Source organism: Prionailurus viverrinus, chromosome D1, assembly GCF_022837055.1.
Source record: "Prionailurus viverrinus isolate Anna chromosome D1, UM_Priviv_1.0, whole genome shotgun sequence".
Lineage (NCBI taxonomy): Eukaryota > Metazoa > Chordata > Mammalia > Carnivora > Felidae > Prionailurus > Prionailurus viverrinus.
Genome location: NC_062570.1, coordinates 9,997,292 through 10,019,264, shown reverse-complemented (window position 1 = coordinate 10,019,264; position 21,973 = coordinate 9,997,292). Strand labels below are relative to the sequence as shown.

At 52.6% G+C, this 21,973-nt stretch overlaps 2 protein-coding genes across 7 annotated transcripts in view; one reads left to right on the top strand and one right to left on the bottom strand.

Annotated features, from left to right (window-relative positions):
- PPP2R1B (protein phosphatase 2 scaffold subunit Abeta) overlaps positions 1 to 18,883 on the top strand; it is a 33,339-nt gene extending 14,456 nt beyond the window's left edge. The window contains exons 11-17 of one of the 4 annotated variants that reach the window (XM_047877795.1): positions 856 to 916; positions 5,432 to 5,586; positions 5,940 to 6,082; positions 6,476 to 6,567; positions 10,863 to 10,984; positions 17,913 to 17,993; positions 18,739 to 18,883. In XM_047877795.1, the coding sequence (XP_047733751.1) occupies positions 856 to 916; positions 5,432 to 5,586; positions 5,940 to 6,082; positions 6,476 to 6,567; positions 10,863 to 10,984; positions 17,913 to 17,993; positions 18,739 to 18,831 (747 nt within the window). In that variant the 3' untranslated portion in view covers positions 18,832 to 18,883. Of the gene's footprint in view, positions 1 to 855; positions 917 to 5,431; positions 5,587 to 5,939; positions 6,083 to 6,475; positions 6,568 to 6,972; positions 9,371 to 9,723; positions 10,554 to 10,862; positions 10,988 to 17,892; positions 17,994 to 18,738 lie in introns of those variants that run through there. The other 3 variants (XM_047877796.1, XR_007156242.1, XM_047877797.1) reach the window with 3 other exon arrangements.
- The window catches only part of SIK2 (salt inducible kinase 2), a 159,473-nt gene continuing 153,683 nt past the window's right edge, over positions 16,184 to 21,973 (bottom strand). For all 3 annotated transcript variants that reach the window (XM_047877793.1, XM_047877792.1, XM_047877794.1), the window contains exon 15: positions 16,184 to 21,921. In XM_047877793.1, coding sequence (XP_047733749.1) covers positions 21,300 to 21,921 — 622 coding nt within the window. In that variant the 3' untranslated portion in view covers positions 16,184 to 21,299. The remainder of the gene's footprint in view (positions 21,922 to 21,973) is intronic.

Genomic DNA, 21,973 nt, shown 5'->3' with positions numbered 1-21,973 from the left:
TCAGTCACCATTTTCAAAGCACTGCAATTTTATATTCACTGTCTTTATTTAAAGTACACAGTCACTGGTCAGTAACTTCTTAGTCGCCAGATAAATTAAAAAACCTGTAAACATGCAGACCGCACAAGGGAGGCACTAGGAAAGCAGACGTCACCTGGCACTGTCCTGCATGCCGCAGAGTCCCACAGGGCTGGGCGTGTGTCCCTCCGCCCGTGCTGGAGTGACCGCCCGTTGCCAGGGAGAACAGAATTGGGACAGCCGGGGTGGTTCCACCTGTGACCCGGTGCTGGGGCCACTTCCCCTGGAGTCCTGTGCCTGCTCCCTCTCCCTCTTCTGCTTTCTCCCATCATCCCAGAAATTCTTTAATTGGGAAGCTCTCTATTTGTCCATGTCAATTTCTTCATCCTTAAGGATTTATTATATCAACCAGGAAGGAAAAAAATGAGAACTGTTATTATGGACAGGTATTTTCGTGGGTAGCTTATTTTTCACAAATGATCTAGATGCTGCTAGGCACTCCGTCCATGATGCGTTTTTCCAGCACGTCTGCACTGTCGGGTCTGGCTCCTGGCTACCCTCTTCTCTCCCACCTAGCAGGGCTTGGGCCATCTCATGTACGGTTTCTTTCTTTATGATTGTTGTCTAATAAGATAGTCTCAGAATTTGTAAATCACATTCCATGCTATTTTTTTCTGGCTGGTTCATGCATTCAGCTTATTTGGAAACCTGTTTTTTTTTTTGTTTGTTTTTTGTTTTTTTTTTTAGCTTTTGGGTCATTTTGATGTAATGTAAATAGACCATCTTGATTTCTGAACTTTGGAGATAACATATTAATGGAATCTTCTGTATCTATAGGGTGTGGAGTTCTTTGACGAAAAGCTGAATTCTTTATGTATGGCCTGGCTTGTGGACCATGGTGAGTAAGTTAAACACAGATTACTATGGAAGGCCTGTGTGTTTGTGTACATCCATTTTGTTCATAAGTTTCCTTTTTTTGAAAGGAATCCTAATCTGATCAGACATTTAGCCTTACCTCTGTAGGGACGAAGAAAGGATTCAGTTAGAGTCTAGTTAGCTCCCCTTGAACACGAGCTTGACGTTTTTATTTTCTGCCAATTTCTTTTTATCTTCAATTTTATCTTCTTCATTAAACAATCTCTGCCCTGTTTCGTAGACATTCTGTTATGTTATTTTCAAACTATCTTTTTTAACCCTACACTCCTTCCTTGTCCCAAGGGCCTTTGGTTGAACATGCTACTCTAGTTTTCGGCTCCTACAGATCCGGTGGGGTAGGGATTGGAATCTGATGAAAGGCCCAGGGGGTAGAAGTGGCTGCTTGGCTTCTTTGAGGTGACCTAGGGAAGGAGGTATTCAGGGTGGGGTCTCGGAGTGGAAGACATCAGCTGTGACTTGGGGGGGGGGGTGGGCACCCGGATTTCCGCTTTTGATGAGAGGTAAGCTTATTGTTCCCTGGCAGCTGGTGACGCCTCGAGCTCAGGCAGGTCAGATGGATCACCTGTTTTAGAGAATAGGTTTTTTTTTTTTTTTTTTTAAATTTTTTTTTTTCTTTTTCAACGTTTTTTATTTATTTTTGGGACAGAGAGAGACAGAGCATGAACGGGGGAGGGGCAGAGAGAGAGGGAGACACAGAATCGGAAACAGGCTCCAGGCTCTGAGCCATCAGCCCAGAGCCCGATGCGGGGCTCGAACTCCCGGACCGCGAGATCGTGACCTGGCTGAAGTCGGACGCTTAACCGACTGCGCCACCCAGGTGCCCCGAGAATAGGTTTTGAAATAACTTATCTTCTCTGTATTTGTAACATCTTTCAGCAATCACAGAATCCTTTTCTTCTCAGCGCCACAAACTCACTGAAAGCTCGTGCTGCTGCATATCAAAATATCAAGGCAGTGGATGTTTTCTGTGAAACCACCTTACACGTTGACTCTTTGCTAAGATCTCAGGTGCATGTATCTCCTCTGGTCTGCTAGGCAGCGATGCGGGGGAGGGGTGTCCTCTGTACCCGTGACATTCACAGCTAGGCCACATGTCCAGGCCTGGCAGCTTCAGTGTGGCCTGACACCTGTTCATATGAGGGCTCTGGGGGCTTATAAAATAAGCAACTTTGGTTGCATATTTCGGTGGATATGATGGGCATCTTGTTTCAGTACCATAGCATCTTATATGTCCTGTATGTACTCAGGATCTCTGCTCATCTGCAGTGCTTCTGCCTGGGTATTTGGAAGGAGGGGGAAGCTTGTGTCCGCTTGTATGTGGAAGTGGTTGCTCTAAGGGCATGTTTCGGTCATGTGGGAGGTTAAATAGCTAAGAGAGTGAAGAGGAGGGTGTGAAGGAAATGTGCAAATCTTGTGAAAGCATATACAAGTAATTTTAGCGTTTTCAACCTAAATGTGAAGACTATTTTCTTGTCCTCTAAGGTTACCTTTTTATGGCTAATTTATTTTTTTCTTTTTCTTTTAATTTCTTTTATTTTATTATTATTATTATTATTATTATTATTTTTAGCATTTATTGATTTTTGAGACAGAGAGAGACAAAGCATGAACGGGGGAGGGTCAGAGAGAGGGAGACACAGAATCCGAAACAGGCTCCAGTCTCTCAGCTGTTAGCACAGAGCCCGACGCGGGGCTTGAACTCACGGACCGCGAGATCATGACCTGGGCCGAAGTCGGCCGCTTAACCGACTGAGCCACCCAGGCGCCCCTATTTTTTTCTTTTTAAATGAAACTTAAGCTTGGTAAATCATAGGAAAGAAATTTCTCTCCTTTTTGAAAGAAAATGTTTATTTCTCATAGATATTTAATGTTAGTGGAAAGACACATCCCAGCAGGTCATTCGGTACTTTTTTTTGAAAGCTTGCATTCTAAATTCTGAGGAACTTTTTTTTTTTTTTTTTTTAATTATTTTTACTGTTTATTTTTTAGAGAGAGGGGGAGAGAGAGAGAGACACAGTGCCAGCAGGGGAGGGGCAGAGAGAGGGAGAGACAGGATCTGAAGCAGGCTCTAGGCTCTAAGCTGTCAGCACAGAGCCCGACGTGGGGCTCGAACCCACGAACCGTGAGATCATGACATGAGCCGAAGTCGAATGCTTAACTGACTGAGCCACCCAGGTGCCCCAATTCTGAGGAACTTTTAAAGTCCTAATGTACCACAGAGAATTGAATTCCTGACATCCTTTCCATGTAAGATTGTACTGTCTGTGCAAGTCAGTTATTCTTTTCTCAGTGCTCAGATTTTTTCCCTCCCAGTTGGGGAGTAAGGGGGACCCTTGGCCCTTTTTTCTGCAGCGGCACACTAGCATGCTAAACTTAAGGCATTGTAAGCGTTCTTTGAATCAATGAAATGTCAGCTCTATAGTTGTTCTGTATGTAATTAATCACATGGGATTTTGTTGTTTGGTTTTGTTCTGCATTTTAGACTAACTGCTATGTAGTGATCACTGTTCAGTTACATTTTTGAAGCTTTTTTCCTGCTTACTTAACTACTGCAAGAATATTGTGAAAGTCCAGAGTAGTATAAAGGAGAAAGGGTCATCACTTTTTCTGAGGTTGAGTGGACAGTATTGATCAGGGGGAGGGATCTAGAAGGGGAATGGATTTCTTACAGAAGGGGGCAGGCATCAGAGTGAGCACATGGAGGGTGTTAGGCATTCAGAGGGACCCTTGAGGGGAAGGGGAGACAGACGAAACAAGGAGAGCCAACTGGCAGAACTCTGGAATGGTTTGCATTCTTTTGGCACAAAATTCAGAGGAGCCAGGACCATCGCGGGCGTCTGCCAGGTCCCGTTGAGTACAGCTGAGGTCAGGGCCCAGGCTGAGTGTGTGCGCCGTCTCTGCTTACTCCGGCAGTGAGGTCCCTTCCTATGGTAATGGCGTGATGATGAGAAGGATGTCGAGCAAATTGAACAACAGAATCAGACAAGACACAGATGCTCTTGGTGGTTCTACCTTAGCGGGGGAGACGGGGAGGGGGTTGTGCGAAACGCGAAGGCTCTGAATGTGGAGGGAATTCGGGTCTTGGGGCGCGGGTAGAAAAGTTGGCTTGAGTGTGCTCCACGAATGCTTCTGGCTGTCACTGACAGGTTGCTTCTCCCATAGACCTTGGTCAGGTTTCATATTGGTAATAAATTAGGTACTTTCTTGGCTGTGCGGTCCTTCCTGTTGGCCTCAGTTGGCACTGCCTGAGGATCTGCTCACTGGGAAGAGTTGGGTGTTTTCTGTCCAGAAGCCTCACATAAATCTTCCAGGGCTGGGGCTGTGGCTTGGATGGCTACCCTTGCCTGTCCCATTACCCAGGAGGGTTAGGCCTGCCTAGGGAAAGAAGTAGAATAAGGAGTGCGTGCCCCCTGCCCTGGACTCGTTATCTGAGCCTCAGCGTGGCGTCCTCCGGGACCTGCGAAATGCAGTAGCACCAGACCTGACTTTGGTCAGTGCTGTGCGCAGCAGCGAGTTGTCGCGGAGGTAGTAGCTCAGGCCTGATCAGCTAGATTGACGGTGTCCTCGATAAATGATCTTACAGGGAATTCTTAGACGTTAAAGCGGGCGGTCATTCACAGAAGACGTTGACATGCTGTTGCACCATCAACATTTTAAGGGCAGAGAGGCAGGTCATCGGAGGTTTTCATTTGCTGTCATGCAGGGGGCCTCACTGGCCTCTAAGCGACCTCCTTGCTGGCCTTGTCTCCCCAGCTGTTGTCGCTGCTGGAATAATCTTGCTTAAATACCACAGTGGTCATCAGGTTACAACTTTGCCTTAAAAACTCAGCGTTTTTCTTACAGGGTCTAAATTTAGCTCTCCAGGTGCTGTGTGTTCCAGGTCCCCCCTGACTCCTACCTGATGGCTTGCTGAGTGCCGTTAGTCTCCTTTGTACCCTGGGTCCATTTGTGCCCACCAGGAATTCCTCCCTCCTCTCTCTGCTTACACAAATCCTCCTCAGTCTTTGAGGTCCAGAGCAAGTCGTCTCTTCCCTGACGCTTCCCAGACCTCCCTGTTCTTTTTTCTCTCCACTCTGGTACAGCCCTCAGGACCTTTGCTACACACTTTCATTCTTCGTCAGGGTCCGTCTTCCACCACGTGACTTGTTGGCCCGCGTTAGCTTACGTGTCTGATAGAGCACGTGATCTTTGAGGGGAGGGAGCCTCTGTTTTCTTTCCGGATCACCTGGCACATAGTAGGCACTAGAACGAGCTCCCTACCTCCTTTGTCTTGGACACAGGGCACATCTGTAAACTATGATAAGACCAAGTCAGTATATCATGAGTCACGTCTGAGCATGTTTGCCAGTGTAGTACAACTAAATTGGGAGTGTTGGGAGGGTTTGGTTTTTGGTCCCCTTGGCTGACGATGTGAGTGAACGGGGCTGTGCTCCTGACGTAAGTTTCGTGACCGTGTGCTCTGCGCCTCTGCTGCCAGTGTATGCTATCCGCGAAGCCGCCACCAACAACCTCATGAAGCTCGTTCAGAAGTTCGGAACAGAGTGGGCCCAGAACACCATTGTTCCCAGAGTGTTAGTCATGGCGAACGATCCCAATTACTTGCACAGGATGACCACCTTATTCTGCATTAACGTGAGTCTTCCGCAGGATTATTGCTAAGCTCAGGCGGTAAGCAGATTTTGGGGGCTGTCGTTCGGAATTCTGAACAATCTGTTTCTTATTCCGATTAACTTGGACGGTTGACGAGAGAAAACATCCGTTTTTAAATTCATGGTAAAATGTGCAGGAGTCCGGTCAGCCGGGAATTCCGGCTTAACTGAGTTTTCCAATGCTCCTTTCTATCCCGCATTCAGAGGTGCAAACAAGAAACCTTTTCCTGCAGGTCAGCTACTTTCTTATTAAACGTTAATTTGTTGTCTCAGATTTGGGGATATTTAAATACATGAGAAAGTGTTTTAAGTGCGCTCTCTTAATTCTTTTTCTAGGCGCTGTCTGAAGCCTGCGGTCAGGAAATAACCACGAAGCACATGCTGCCCGTTGTACTGAAAATGGCAGGAGACCAAGTGGCAAACGTCCGTTTCAATGTAGCCAAATCTCTTCAGAAAATTGGACCAGTTCTGAACACTGAGTAAGACTTGAGTATTACTCTGGTTTAAGAAGTAGATTTAAATTTTTACCCTCTTGTGGGGAGTTAGAGCAAAAATTAAGGTCAGTGATTTTCCCTTTACCTGAGATAGGGGTTTGTGTAAAGGTGATCATTTAACAACCGTGTCTGAAGCGTTCACTCCGACTTCTACATTGAAGCTACTGTATGATTTTGTATGCTATTGATTGCAACAGCAGATCGTTGTCTGAAGCTATTGAGGATTTTTGCGATTACCTAGTTAGTATCCAGAAATTGCCTAAAGAATTAACTTTTTAAAAATTTTAAACTTTCAAAATTACCATAGAACGTGTATATCCTAGAGCCTTTATGTGGCTCAGAGGACTGCCTTTCACAGACAATCCTGTTGGATTTCAGTGCTTTGCGGGAGGAAGTGAAGCCAGTACTGCAGAAGTTGGGCCAGGATGAAGACATGGATGTCAAGTACTTCGCACAGGAAGCTATAAGTGGTAGGCCTTTCTGTTTCCGTCCTGCACCTTGGGCTTTGGCTGCAGGGGTGGGCATGAGCGAGGTGGGCAGGCCATGGTGAAGGGGAGCAGAGGGCCGAGAGCGTCTACAACGCCTGGGCCCCTGGCCCCTGTAGAACCTTTTTGGCCCACTGCTGAGCAGGCCATTTTCTTAGTCCCAGGGATCGGGCTGGGTGGACTAGGATTCTCACTGGTAAGAACAGTTTGTTGTCTGGATTATAATGGTTTTAAAGTTTAACTTGATGAGCCTGGCAGAGTAAAGAAACTGACCACGGTGAGAAGTTAACCATGTCATGCTTTTGGGTCATTGTTGGCATAGCGAACATTCACATAGATAGTTCATGAACTTTCTGTGCCACTAACTTGATTCTGTTTGGAATTTTCCAGTGCTTGCATTGGCATAATGAGGAACAGGAGGGAAAAGACTTTACTAAATTCTTACCACAGATTTCTAGTCAATTTGTTCTTATGCTGGGTGGACACAGAGTGGAAAACCTTCAAGACTTCATCCAAGCAAATGGCAACAACTTACAAGAGATCAAATTTCAGTGACTTGATTCTTTCTGAAGACGAAATGGGATTGTCTGTCTCTTCACTTTTGGGATAATTACATTTAACGCATTCTTCTTGTTTGTGACCAGTTCCTGACCCTTGGTCGGTCATTTCTTGATTGTCTCCTAATGATTATCCGGCACCATCGGGGCTCCCGCACTCTTGCTGTTTGTTTGGTCAGGCCCCGGCCACTTACTGTCTCCAACCACGTCTGGATGGGTTTGGACCCAGACAAGGAGTGGAGTGATTCTCTTGATGTTTACATGTGTCTATGTGTGTCTCCCTCCATGATTCCAAAGTTAAATGTACATGATTTGGAATACCTTATTTTATAAACACTCTGGGAGCTACACTGAGATGTCACCTAGTGAAAGCCACATATTCCTGGATACTGATGGTCTGCTTTAGTGTCTCCCATGAAAGGGGAGTGTGGAAGCTCAGGGTTCACGTAGAGGTGGTCTTGGGGTTTATTTGCTTGATTTTTGCTGTAATCATGTCCTTCGGAAACCTGAAACACAGATGCCACTTGCTGCTGGCGGGGTGTTGGAAGCTGACTGAATTTCAGTGGCTCACCATGGCAACTGCATTCAAACACCGCTCCTTCGCTCCCTCCCCCCACCTCCTTTCCTGGTCTCTCCACCAGAAGCTTAAAACTTAGTGCCTCCTAACAAGCAGTCGTTTTACTGCTTCGTTGTAAGATTGCCCTTTGTGTGTCTGCTGAGTAGAAAAACCACTGGTCGGCTTCAGGGAGGGATTCCTGCTCTCTGGCTGGCTCCGCTTTCAGCTCTGCTGACGTTTGGTCCTCGCTGCCTTGTGCCGCCGGTAGCTACCAACTGAAGCTTCCTTCCTAACGTCTTGGTGTGGGTGACGCTGGAGACTTACCTTTTGAAATGTTTGTGTTTGTACTTTACGGTAAAACCTCGTTAATTTCTCCTGGAATTTAAGGTAATGAGCCAAGCCGAAGGGTTTGCTGAAGCAAATTAATACTATGTCAGGAAACCCATTGTATCTGAACTACTTAAATCTTTTTAAAAAGCTCTCTTTAAAAAGCCCCCTTTATCCAATTGATACCCAGTTGATATGCCAATTACTGATCACTCTTTTCAGTTTTATTAAAAAAACTTCCATGAGGATCGTTACGGGTTACACCTTTTTTTTTAGATGTATTCATTTTACTCTAGGTCCCTGAAGTATTTATCTATTTCACTGAGAATATTGATACTTTTTCTTTGAGATTTCAAACTCGCCTTGTCCTAATAGTTTTAATTAATGACGTTTCATTGTAGCTTATGTTTTGCTCCTCATATGTTGCTGTGTGATTTGCTTGTTTCCGTTTGGGTTTTTGAATTGTTTTCTTTCACTCACAACCTTGTGTAAACCCAGCGAGCCCTGTCCTGCTCCGTGAAGGTGAAGACTTACTATAAAGGTCTGCACATGAAACCATTATGTAAAAAACCAAGTTGGACCAAATGCTTCCAGGTTTGTCATACCTTAGATAAACAGAACCTGACTCAGACAGTATCGGCCTGCATTTGAAACTGCCAGCTGCCTTCTAGGAAGTTTCTGTTTTATTACTTTTTGGGCCAAGGATTAAATCTATTGCTATGCAAAAAATTTTCCTGCATTCTCACTTTAATGTCTTTACTGTTACGCTGTAAACACTTTAATTTTAGTTTGATGGTTCTTTTTGTTCTCTGCAGGCTGTGTTCCACTTGGTGAATTGCATATTTGAGAGGCTATTGTCTCGGATTCTTGATTCTTGAAACAAAGTCACACAGCTGTTGCTTTACTCTTTGGTTGGGAATGCCATTGGTTTGGGGACAGACTTTTAAATGCCTTTTAGACTTTAAGTGTACTCCTGGGGGAGCGCTGAGCACTGGCCTCTCCCTCCAAGACTGGTCAAGAAGAGACAGAAGCCCTTGATTTCTCAAGCATGGGTCTGGGAGCTAAGCAGGGCTCTGTCATTTTGGGTGACCCCGTAGGGACTTGATTGACTTTCTGATTAAGCGATAGGGAATCCCTTCTGTTACTCAGGGGAGCTGTTCTCTGGCTCATAACTGGTCATATTGGCCATGGATTACTTTTCTTATCTTGATTTCATTAGAATGTCAGCTCCAGAAGCTCTGGAAAGGCAGGGATTTTTGTCTATTTTTTTGTCTTCTCCTGTATCGCCAGCACCTAGATCAGTGTCTGGCCTAACTAGAAGGTGCTCAATAAAAACATGTTGAATGAATTTCTAAAACCTGTCCTCTGATGTGTTGCGTGCGAAGAACGTGTTGTCGAAGGTACCAGACTGCATCTCCTTCTCCCGCTGGCCCAGGAAGGACTGTACCACTCTTACGCGAGGGTTGGGCCCCCCTTCCTCAGGTCCCGCTTTGGCAGCGGCCCCTCTGGGGTTTGCGTGATGGCCCCCAGTGTACGTTGCCGGGGAGGAGCGTAGTTTTTGTCCTGTCCCCTTGGCGTCCGTTCAGTCAGGGAGGAGAGTGGAGCAGAGACAGAACAGGCTTATGCCAGCATAGCTGTCCCCTCAACCACGGGATTCATCTGTGTGTTTCTTCCCACGTTTGTGTGGCTTCCCCGTCACAGGATCAAGAGGCCAGATCCTGTTTCTCTGCGCTGCTGCGAAGACAGCAACCTGAGGACGCGTCCTGTTTCATGAGAACGAACAGCTCAGTGTGTGGTTTTTGACAAGGGCTTGTTGCAGTGATGGCCCCTGGCTCATGGAGGTGCCACGGCTTGGCCACTGGGCTGCGGGGCCCCGGGGTCTTTGCTGGACGGCTCGTCCTGATCAGCACAGCGGCCCGACCTTTGAGCTGTCTGGTCCAGGCCTCCGGGGTGCTCACTCAGACCTTCGGGGGAAACGGACGTGTCATTCCTGACGCAGAGGGGAGCCGCGGCGGTGCGTCCTCGGTGCGGCGTTACCCGTCACCGTGTTGCTGCAGAGTGGAAAGTCGATGCTTTCCTGGAGCACTCACGTGCCGGTGGCCCCCCAGGGACGGTGGGGCAGGGCCGCCAAACTCGCTGGGTGTGTGGCCCGCCTTCTTGCCTTGTACTGAGCTTGTGACGCTCTGGTCCCCTGCCCCGTGCTCTTCTCTTGAAGCCGCCTCCATCCGCTCTGCCTGGAGCCCAGAGAGCAGGAGCCGCCGCCTCAGTTTGAGGATGAAGTGCTTGTGCGCCGGTATGGGATTGTCTCCCTGGGATTTGTGTCACCGCCGGCATCTAGGGCCTTGCCCCTCTCTCCCGGTCACTCCTGTGGCGCTGGGCCTTTTTATGCCTACAGTGGTCCCACTATTCCCCGTTCGCCTCCATGAGCCTCCTGATTCCAGGAAACTACATAATGTTCGGTTGAGACGGCAGTCTTCTGGAGGACGGAGTTGACTCGCTGGGTAGTGAAGCCGACTCCTTCCCTTCTCCAGGTCTCTGAAGCTGACCTTCCCACCTCTGAGAGGAGCCTTGGTCTTTTCTGTCCAGCCGGGGCTCTGCAGGCAGTGACCGCCGTGTGGGGGAGCACCCAGCTGGCACCCTAAGACCCCGTGGGGTGGCGCTTGGTGGCCCTTGAGGGACGGGCACCTTCAGTGAGGTTCTGCGGTGCTTCCTGGGCCCGGGTCCCCGGGGCCGTAGCAGTGCTGGGGCCGTTGGGGGCGGAGAGGTGGGGGGGTCCTGGCTGGGACATGCTGGCGGGCGGGGCCCAGGGCCGGTTATGGGACTGCCGTCTGTGTCTCCAGTGGTGGCCCAGAGGCTGAGGAAGCCAGACTTCCCTGCGAAGGACAGTGAGGAGCCCAGCGCTCCTGGGGCCGACAAGAACCGCTTCCTGAGAGCCAGAGGGCCCGAAGAGGACCCAGGAAAGGTAAGCACCACGGACACCTGGGCTGCAGGTGCGCGTGCAGGGTGGCCAGCATGGCGTGGTGCTGCAGCAGGGGGACTCAGAGTGGTACCTTTAATTCTCTTCGGGAGACTGATTTTTCCGGCCAACGGAGTGTGGTTTTAAAGCCTGTTGCCCTCCTCCTTGTCCTTCCTTCTGAGGGGCGGGGTGGGCTCTCCAGAGCTCTGGGGCTCCTGTGGCCACAGGCCTCCCGGCCGCCCTCCCCGGCAGAGGCAGCGAGGCTCACACAGAGGACGGGGTGGTTGGTGGAGTCACCTCTGGAGATGCGGGTTGTTCCCCCTCCCCTCAGAGACTGGCGGCCATTCTCACTTGCTACGGCTCCTCTCAGGCGGTTCTCTCCATTCAAGGGAAGCACCATGTCTGTCGCTTGCACTGTGACGGGGCCCCAAGCCCCGTTTGATGTCTGTCTAGGGGAGGTATACGGGAATTTTCAACTTGAGAGTAACTGCTCATTAATCGAAGCTGGTGCCAGCGCCTGCTCTGGGGCTTTTTGTTGGGAGTGTGGTGTATGGCTCACAAATCCAGCTGACTTGGAACAACACGGGTTGGGGTGCTGACCCCACCCCCTCGGCCCTGCACAGTTGAAACTCCACATAGAACTTTGGACCCCCCAAACGTAGCTACTGATAGCCTTCTGTTGACCGGAAGCCTTGCCGACGACACCAGCAGTCGACGAACACGTATTTTGTGTGTATGTGTATTATTTCTTACAGCCAGGTCTGCTAGAGAGGAGAACGCGTATTAAAACCCTAAGAAAGGGAACTACGCTCACACTGGATTTAGGGGAAACCCTGCGTGTAAGTGGACCCGCGCGGTGCCCACCCCGTGTGTTGGGGCAGAGGCTTCAGCCGCCCGCTCTCGAGCTCGGGCGGTGTGTGGTGGGTTGGGCACACGTCGGCCTCCTCATGCCTGCTGTGGTGGGTTTGCTTGGGGAACATTCTGACATGGAAAGCTTGCCTTCCGAATCTCCCTGGCTTCTCTCTCGTTCTAAGTAGACTGAGGCCACGAGAATTTGGTCCTGTTGTCCAGGCCCCGAACTGCGGTCCTTCACCGTAGAGTGTTCTCCATTTCCTGTGGGCTGGAGCTGCCAGGCATGCCCGGTTTGGGCAGCTGCCCCCCCCCCCCCCCCCCGCCCCGCCCTGCCCCGCCAAGCTGTCGTGGTGGTGGCTGCACCCCGGGCTGCGCTGGGGGACAGTGTCGCTCACAGCTGCAGCCGGCCGCGGGGCCCCGACACGCGCCTGAATGCTCGGCCCTTTGTGTCTCACGGAACTTGGCCTTTGGGAAGATGCCTTCACCGAAGGGGCAGGACTGAGACATATTTTCAGGCCTATGCCACAGCCTTGCTTGGGAAGAAAGGTGTTAGGTGTTTTCCTACAAAGTCAGGGGCAACTGGCCGTGCCACTAAATAAATGTAGAGCTCACGTCTGACCCGAGCGTGGGACGCTGGAGGCGACCTCGCCGTGGCCGACCTGCTCGGCTAAGTCGGCAGCCCCGCGATGGCCGCGTTGGCTGTCGTTCCTTGAACTTCAGGCCTCGCGAACTGTGCGGACTCTCCTTCGGTCTTCACGGCCCTAAATGGGAGGTGCCGTTGGCTCTGTTTGTCGGCGGGTTGTGAGCCTCCCAAGTCCTGTCTACTTCGGGGTCTCCTGGCATTAGAGGCTGATGAGGCTGCAGATCACTGAACACAGAAATACCCCCTGCCTTCCCTGCGTTCGTTTCTCTGAAGGAAAATGACCTGAGGGTGAGATGGAAGGAACTGAGTGTTGCCAGGCAGAGCCCTGCGTGTCAGGGGCCGGCAGCCAAGTGAGTGATCCAGGAAGTCATCCAACGCAAGCCAGAAATTGTTCTTAACCCCTCCCTCGCTGTCCGTGCCACTGGCCGCCCGGGTCGGCCTTGGGGCCTGGCGGGAGCCGTGGGGCATCCCTGTCGCCTGGGCCGGGGGAGGGGAGCCCGAGGCCAGAGCCGGTTCGGTTCCTCTGGTCGCAGGGTGCCCGCTCGGCCCTGCGCCTGCAGAGCAGATGTCTGTGCTGGACGTCACCCGTGCCCCCTCCGCGCGGGACCCGCCGGGGAACAGTGTGGCCGCCTCGAGCTCCCGGCCCACCCCAGGTGCGCTCAGCTGCCTGGTCGTCGTGGCAGTGGCGGCGGCCGGGCTGTCCCCCTCCTGCCAGGCAGGGCTTCCCTCCAGGACGCTCTGCGGTTGCCCTGCGGTTGCCCTGTGGTGATGGGGCTGCCCTCCGTCAGGCGAGGGTTAACACAGGATTTGTTTATTGAATCACAAAGTAGCCGTCACATGATTTTAATCAAAACACCATTTCCCTGACAACAGTGATGTCAGTCTTGTTATTGCAGGAAGGAGCAGCTGTGAGGGACATTCGGTCTCCACGCGGCCGGGTTTGGAGACTCAAATCCAGGGAGGCATCCGTAGATAATGGTTGCGGGCGCCGACGTGCTGAATCCTCTTCTTCCTCCGCTCCCCTCGGTCCAGCAGTCCGTCCGGCACAGATCCCTCCTCCTGCACCCCTTTCTCCTTCCGTTCTTGTTTCCACTTGTGGTTTTCCCAGCTTTCCTGATTTCCCCCAGACTTCGCGCCATCGGGGCCCCGAGGACCTCTGGCCTCTGGCCTGTCTTCTGTGCTCGAACTGGGCAGCTCCGGCTAGCCTGAGGTGGGGCCACCGGGCAGCTCACTTGTCTGCGCTCTTGGGGCCAACCTCCTGCCTGTTCTGTCCTCATTCCCCCCCTACCTGAGAGCTGCCTGGGGGCCTCCTGGGCCCTCTCAGGAGCTCAGCTCTGGATGCCTGGAGGGAAGAGGCCCGGAGAGGTTGCCGGAGGCCTGGGGATGGAGGACGCACGCAGGAGACTGGAGCTCAGGAGGCCGGTTGGAGCTCTGGCCTCTTCCTGGCACCATCCCCACTGCTGGAGCTTGGGGCCGTCTGCCCCTCTGCCCAGGGGCTTGGCCTGAAAGTTGCAGGTGGATGACAAAGGCCTTCTTCTGGGTGGGATGTGGCTGCTCGTGGATGCTCTTCCGGCTGTGGGACCTGTGGCTGGTGCTGCCCAGAACTCATGACCGAGAGTGGAGGAATCCAGGAACCAAAGTTCTCGGTTCTCAACCTGGAGCAGGTGCTCAGAATTGGGCAGCCACCCTCCGCCAGTGCCGAGGTCTCCCAGGTGTCCCACGCCCATGTGGGAGTCTGCTGTTGGGGAGTGAGGAGCTCAGCGAGAGCAAGACGAGTGGAGGGGAGACTGTATGACAAGCTGTTGAGGGGCCTTCTGCTTGGAGGGCCCGGCCCCCCTTGACCCTCACAGTAAAGCTAGGAGTTAAATCAGCTGGTGCGTGTCCCCGAGTTAGTCCTGGGAACAACGAGCCTTTGCCATGATGCGCTCAGGACCCTGGCGGGGCTGGCAGTGGTGTCTTGGCACCTCCCACGCTGTCTCTGGCACTGTCCGATGTCCCCTATCCCCGGCAGGCGCCGCTCTGCCTGGAGGGCCTTTCTGGTCGGGGGTGGGGACTCCAGCAGGTGAGCCTGGGGAAGCGACGCCCTGTTCTCCTGGCCCGGCCCTTCGGTCCCTGGGGCTGCTCTGCTGGCACAACGATCCTGCCCAACATGTGGTCTTCTCTGGTGACTCCAGGACAGCTCCAGTGGGTCTCATGCTGAGGAGGTGCCTGAGACTTCAGGGTCCCCTGCATGGTGTGCTTCTAGGAAAGGCTTCGGGGCCTCCTCCTCCATTCAGCTGGGCCCCACTCGCAGCTGCGCAGTGGCCCTGGCACAGTAACGGACTCAGTCCTGAGGGTTGGCACCCTCAGACCCGTCCCCTTACAGCATCTCAGGCCTCATTATTTCCTCCTCCTCTTTGAGGAGCAAGGAGAGATTGAGTCGGAAACTCTCAAAGCCTCCCTGATGCGGAGCTTGACCGGACTCTGCCTGCGAAGGAGCACGGGCGTGGGGTGCGAGGCCTTCCGTGCCTGGGCAGGGCCCAGACGTGTGGCGATGGTGGCGTGCTGGTGAGTGGACTGCAGACACCGTGTCCCTCTGCAAGTGCAGGCAGTGTTGGTGAGTCCCAGCCCCCACCGGGCCTGGCAGAGACCCCGGGTCTGGGGTTCAGCTCTCCCGAGGGGGCTCTCCCTCCTCCACGTGGGCCAAGACTTTGGCTCGCAAAGGCTGCAGAAGGGAAGGATGTCCTGGAGAATGTTTAAGTCAGCGGCCCGACTGGCTGGTTTCGGTCACTCTGTGCCAGCAGGTCTGTTGTTTTGGCTTGTGCCCCTGGGCTGTTTTTGGCAACACGAGGATGATGGAGAAATTTGGTGGGAAAAGGGATAGTTTGCAAAATGCCATTACTGAAACTGAGTGCTTTCCTTTTAAAAAAAAAAAAAAGAGGCAGTTGAACCTCAGGGTCACCAAGTTCTTGGGTTGCCCAACAGGGGTAACAGCTCTCGAGGTCAGGACCGAGCACCTGCATGCGGTGCTGGGGCCGAACAGGTGGGCGCAGAGCGCCGTGCTCTCTTGCTGTGCGTGGCCACCCCTGCGGTCGGCAGGCGATTCCCGCATGGGAGCTCAGTTCTGCAGCATGGGCTCCGCTGCGACGGTTTGAGTGAAACCAAATCCCTGTTGAACTCGCTGCCGGAAAGCAGGATTTCGCGCTGCCCTTTCACTCGGGGTCTACTCGCGGTGCCTCGCAAAGGGATTCTCCAGCACCGGAGGGCGCCGGGGCCGTGTGCGCGCCAGCAGCGGGCGGAGGGCTCCTCAGGCCAAGAGACAGGCCACTGTGGACTCGCAGTGGGGGCTTGCGGCACCCCACCCCTCCCCCCAGTTGCTCTGCAGCTTGAACTGGGGGAGCCCGAGGCGCCTGCCCCCTTCCTCTGCCGGCCTCCGTCTCGGAGACTCCGGGGGAGCCAGGCAGCGTGGCCCGGGCGGCGGGCTGTGGTCAGCCTGTCCCCGCCAGCCTTCTGCAGTGGCTGACATGGACTCGGGCGATCTCAGAGCAAGGTATTATTTACCCTGCTGACGTCAATGAGAACATATTATCCGCTGTCCTTTTCTGGAGCCTGAAATGGGCACCAGAGCTCAGGGAACACAGCCACCTTCCAGACTTCAAATAAATTCCACTCAAGGCCCGATGAGGTAAAGGCCCCATCTCGTTCGTCTGACATTCAGATCACCCAGGCTCTTAGAAAACAAGTTGTTTTTATTTTAGTTCAATTTTATGTTGGAAACATAAAAACAGTACATTTTCTTCGCAGAAAATTACCCCCTTTAAGTTACCATTTGATAACAAAGATCATTTATTAAACTGCATTTTAGGCAATTTTCTAACAGTGAGGGACAGGTTACATTTTGATTTTTTTTTTCACATTGGAGCTATTATGATTTGCACTCAAAATACCAAAGCTATTGAACTCACCATTTTTTCTTAGTAACTTAAAAAAAAAGCACACAGAAAAAATAACTACAATTAGATTTTTATCAAAAGGAACTCTTTCACAAAACCAAAGACCAACCCTCCTCCTTTCAGAAATAAGCAAATAATCTTGCCCTTTCCACAAAGTGCAAATATCTCGATCACTTTTATTTCTTAAGTTGCAGTCCCCAAAGAGGAGCGGACCTTTTCTTTCTGCTTCTTTTCCCTTCGGGGATCTTGGCCAAGGCGGGTTTCTTTCACCCCTAGTGGGAAGCCATCGCCACTCGCATGGCCTTGATGGACATGTTGAACCGGCACACACATCAGCCAGCCAGCAGCCGTCCGGGTTTTCACTGTTGGCTCATGCGACCGTATCCTAGGCCGGGGTCGTGTTTCTCCAGGGTGCTGTTTTGTACTTCCTCTTTCACCGCTCCCCTCTACCCACCCACCCTGCCTCTGTTCAATCAGAGTGGGTTATCTTTTTTCATCCCTCAAAGTGTCTAATCAGCACTTGTGTCTGACAGACCTTCCCTGTAAAGAAATGGTAAGGTCCCTCCTCGAGGCCAGGCAGCTTTCCAGATTGTTCTCCAAGGGCCTCCCTGGGGCTGAGCCCGGGGGGTGGGGTGAGCAGAGGCTCCGCCGTCAGGGCAGGGTGGGCACTGCCACCATCCATCCACTCCTCCTACTCCTCTAGGAAGTGAGCGTCATGTGACTAGAAGGAACTAGACATGCGGGCTGGGAGTCTGACCTCCGGTGGTTAAGCGGGCCCTTGAAGGATGCGGGGTCCAGGGCTGTAGCCTGTCCCTGCAGGCGCCTCTTCCCTGAAGCCAGGCGGCTGCCAAAGGGAGAATCTGGTTGCGGGGCCAGAGCCCCCTTCAGCTGCTACTTTGCTAAGATGGGGCTCTGTTGGTGGGCTCACTAGGAGAGTCCAATGCTACCGCGGTGGGGGTGGTGGGGGAAGAGCCTGCGCGAGGAGCTGGAAAACCCCAGAGCCTGTCCTGGCCCCTCCTGCACGGGCTCTGCTCGCTCGGTCAGGTCACCTCAACTTTGAAGAGCCTTGGTTTCCTCAGCTGTGGGAGGTGAGCCTGTGTCCAGCTAACTTGATAGACTGGTTGTGAAATGTGTGTGGATTAACGTACACACGTTCTCACGCAGGGGAGCTGAGGGCCGGGGTGGGAACCGGCAGGGCTCCCGGCTGCGGGGTGGGGTGTGAGCGGGAGGCTCCGTGTGGGGGTAGGACACCTGCCTGCGCCCCCACCCCTTCCGGGCCACTGGCCGAGCAGGGCCACACCACTGCGCCTGGCAGAGGACGTACGTCCGTGAGAAAAAGGTTTTTGTCTGGTTCAGAAACACAGCCAGCTGATGCTGCTCTTGTCTTGCACCCTTCTGAAGATGTTTTGGGAAGTTTTTGTAGACTTAACACGGTGATCAAAGATTCCTGCCTATACAATGACTACAACTTACTACCTGTTCTCCAGTTTTTACCTTTGATGTCTAGGTACAGAGAGAGAGCGCGGCTCGGGCGGCTTCGGAGGCGGCAGTAGAGATGGCCTGGTTTAGGGATACAGATGTGGCCAAGGTAAGCCCCCCACACGGGTCCGAGGACACGCTGTACGGTCTCTAGAGGAGGAGGAATGTGAAAGAGATCTGGAGTCGGATATGCTCTAAACCAAAAGGGTGCTTACGTGTAACTGTTGACAGAAGCTCTTAAAAGTGATCCATGGACTCGCGCGGCGACCCCTGTACTTAAGTACCACGGCCTAGAGAGGGGGAGGGCCCCGCCCAGGAAACCGCTCATCTGATGTATCCACGTCCCTGAGCTGGTGGCCCTTCCCCGTGGTTTCTGGTTGGCCCCCCAGGCACCCCCTGGCTGCATACACCCGCTTCTTCCTGATTCCGGGTGCCTCCCGCTCCCCCCTGAGGTGCTAATGACAGCATGGGGACAGAGGGGGAGAGGCCTGGGGGTGGCGGGAGAGTGGCCCGTTTCCTCCCCAGAAGGGCACACGCCCTGTCCCACCTGACTCAGGAAACAGCCTAAGTCCCCAGCCGGGCTTGAGTTCTGAGGAACAGAGGGAGTCTGACTTTCTCTTTCCGAGGGGGAGGAAGAGTTTGGTACAGGGTCCTTGGTGCCAGGTCTTGTCCTCCTCCGTGGGCCCCAGACGTTAAGTGGATAGCGGAGACGGGGCGCTGCCGAGAACCTTCTGCCCCGTTCTCAAGATACCGCGAGGGCAGTGCCCGCTGGGGGGGGGGGGGTCAGTGTAGCCCCCCAGGGCCTTTAAAAGGGAGGATTTCTGTTGTGGTAACACGGCGTACTTGCCTTACAGGGACCAGCATATCAGTTGCATGTAAATCCCAGAGACTCACTTGCCCAGCTGGAAATTGCAGACCTAGTGCATTTCTCCCAAAGCAGAGACTGATACCCCTGGATTAAAAAAGAACATAAAAAATAAAAGTACCACGCGTATTGCACTTTTTGCCGAATGACATTTTTACCTCACGTTCATCTCACCAAAGTCTCTTCAGAGGAGCCTGGTTTACAAGACAATAAAGCTCATGATTACTATACAGTAGTGCACACACTGCTAACGTGAAACGGACTGGAAAGAGGATTTCAAAGAAGCCTCACAAACAGAGCAATACGAAGCCTTCTTCGTGTCATCTTAGTGTGTGTGAAAACGCGGAAGCGTACAGAGGTCGCTACTTAGGGGACAGATCACACGGGGCTGGGAAAACACTTGACCACCACCAGTCTCCACTCACCAGCTTACATTTCAGTCAAGACGATCGTTGTGGAGTTTATTGATTGCTGCTTGAAATGAGGAAAGCAAACAGGAGCTTACGACACGGGTCCGGCAGAGTGGTTCACGCTGTTCACCGGGGGAGTGCCTCCCAGGCCTGGTGGCTGCTGGGACTCCCCCCGGGCCGGCCTCACCTGTCAGCCACAGCTCAGAGGTTTCCCAGGCTCATGGCCCAGGGCCTCTGTGTCCACCTCTAAGTAACATTCTTGCGACCCCAGTTTCAGGCCGGAAGGCATTTTAATTTCACAAATACTACAGCGCTTCTGTAGATTTTGGAAAAAAATCCTTTAGTCTAAAATCAAACCGTGTTTCATAACTGGCTTATTTTGCAGACTGAAAACAGGTTAAAGATGGTAACACAAGCATCGCTTAAATGAAACGATGTTCTCTATCTTCTGAAACCATGAATCTGAAGCACGAGGAGGAATAAATAATCCACAGAATGAACAGAATTCATTCCTCCTGGGTTTTCATGAGTTGTGGCCATCAAAAAAACAACAGTCCTCCACCGCACCCTCTCTTGCTAACCCCGGACCCTCACCGCCCCCCCCTGCAGAGCGCCTCCCTGATACCAGGCTAGGGGCTTCTCACCTGCTCGGGCAGACTACAAAGAGGAAAGGCAACTTAAAGGTGTTTCTAGATGCAGCATCAGTGTAGTGTCTCTCTTTGTGCTTTGTGACGCTTTGTGCTCAGCCCAGTCACCTGCTGCTAGGACAGGCTGGGCTACAGGACAAATGACCGTGTGTCAGGAATGCTGGGTGGTTACTCGCTCCTTCTAGGTACACAATGAACTAGTTGGTGCATCTAGCTTTGACTTCCTCTGATGAGTGAATTGGAAGGGTTAAGGTTACTTTTCGCTAGTCCTAGAACGTGTTTGGCAGATGGTCTGCTAGATGGTTAACACATCTGTGGTTCTGAATATTGCTGTAATACTTGAACATTTCATTACAAGTTAAAACTTTGAAGGAAATGAAGAACGCGATTCCCACATGGTGGAAAACAAACTCCGAAGGGACTTTGGATTCAGCCTTGACATAAATGGAAAACTGTTGGTTTCTACAGAAAAGAAAGAATTAAAGCACGGTCTGGGCAAAAAAGGCACGGCACTACCACTTCACATGGGAGATCGAAGTTCATTTTTCTTGTCCTTAGAATTGCTAAGCCCTACATGAAACTGTCCAAATGTACAAAGCTCCATAAACTACTAGCAACATAGAGTATAAAGTCAAAGTAGTGACTACATGTTAAAAGAGCCGCAAGGCCCTCTGAAGACTGACCGCCCGGGAGCAGCGGCCTCCACAGAAGACTCTGCGGGAAGAGCCCGTCCTCCCCTGGCCCAGGGCCGGTGCTCCCCGGTCTCCACTGCGGTGGGTCTCGCGGTTCTACAGGTGACAGAGTAGGAGCCCCAGAAACCTCTGAAAAGGGAGGGGGTGGGGGAAAGTCACTGCTCCGGGTGGAGACGACTGCCAGTATCAAGGCTCAGTCCCGGCTGTCACTCAGCAGCCCCTGAAACAAAGCTCACCTCCCCCTGCTTTGCAGTGGTCTTGGGGACAACCTGTATCAGCAGCTTCAAACTTAGGATTCGGTGACCGAGCACAATTTTCCTTCCTATGCGTCAAATCCCACTACGTATTCTTGACCTGCCTGAACACGACGGGCTGTCGCTTGGCTTCAGTGAAAAATATATTGCATTTTTTTTGTGTTTCGTTTTGCCCAGATCTAATGGCACACAGCTGTTCACCAAGGTTTCCCCCGATAACGAACTGCTGTAGGTCTACAGGAAACCTAGGTCTGGATGTCTCATGACAACATCTGTCAGCGCCTCCCACCAGCGTTTCTCCACTTGATCTAAGGGCACGGGCTTCAGCTCCGACGTGTTCCAGCCCCTCGCCCCACAAGACCGCGGTGAGACAGAGCCAAGAGGAAGCGCTGCGCGCCTGGCCAGGCCCTCTTGATTCCAGTTGGGCAACGTGGTTTTCTCCTTTTGGGAGAGGGCAGGAAAGTAAGCTTGACACTTAAAAGGCTGGAAAAAAACCAGAAATCCACATTCTTCCCTCACTTGACCCGCCTCACTTCCTGCGCTGAGGTTAATTTACCAGGACGTAGCCCCCGTGCTGTGGATCCACAGCCTCCAGCATCTCACAATCGAAGAGTCCAGGGAACTCGGCGAGAGCCAGGGGGTCGTAGCTGGAGGCGGCCTCCTGCAGTCCTGAGCTCCTGGGACAGTCCTGTGCCGCAAGGCCGCTCTGTGCGGCTCCATCCATGGGGTACTGACAGGACGGGGGATAGTCCGGCTCAGGGGAGGCCGCCCCCGGCAGCTCGCTAGTCTGATAAGGGAAGCGGAGGGGCGTGGGGGCGGCTCCCGCCTGCGGGGGTGGCGGCGGGGGCGGCGGAGGCGGCTGCTGCTGCTGCTGCTGCAGGTGCACGGGCAGCGCAGGGGCCCGGGGCCCGGGCGAGGAGGGCAGGGGCTGCAGCCGCAGGTCCTCGTACTGGTGGCCGAGGAAGGGGCTGTACTGCATCTGCTCCGGGGCGGGTTCCAGGACGGGGCTCAGGGGCTGGGCCAGGCCGAAGGGCGGGGGCGGCGGCACCTGCGCAGACGCCTCCTGGCGGGGAAGGGGCGGCGGGAACGGGCTCTCCGCTATCTGCATCTGATTAAAATAGGCCTGCAGCTGAGACTGTTTCTGCAGAAAGAGTCGCTTCTGGTGGAGTCTAAATTGGCAACAGCAAAAGAAAGAAGTTTAAATCTTCCTCAGGGATAGCA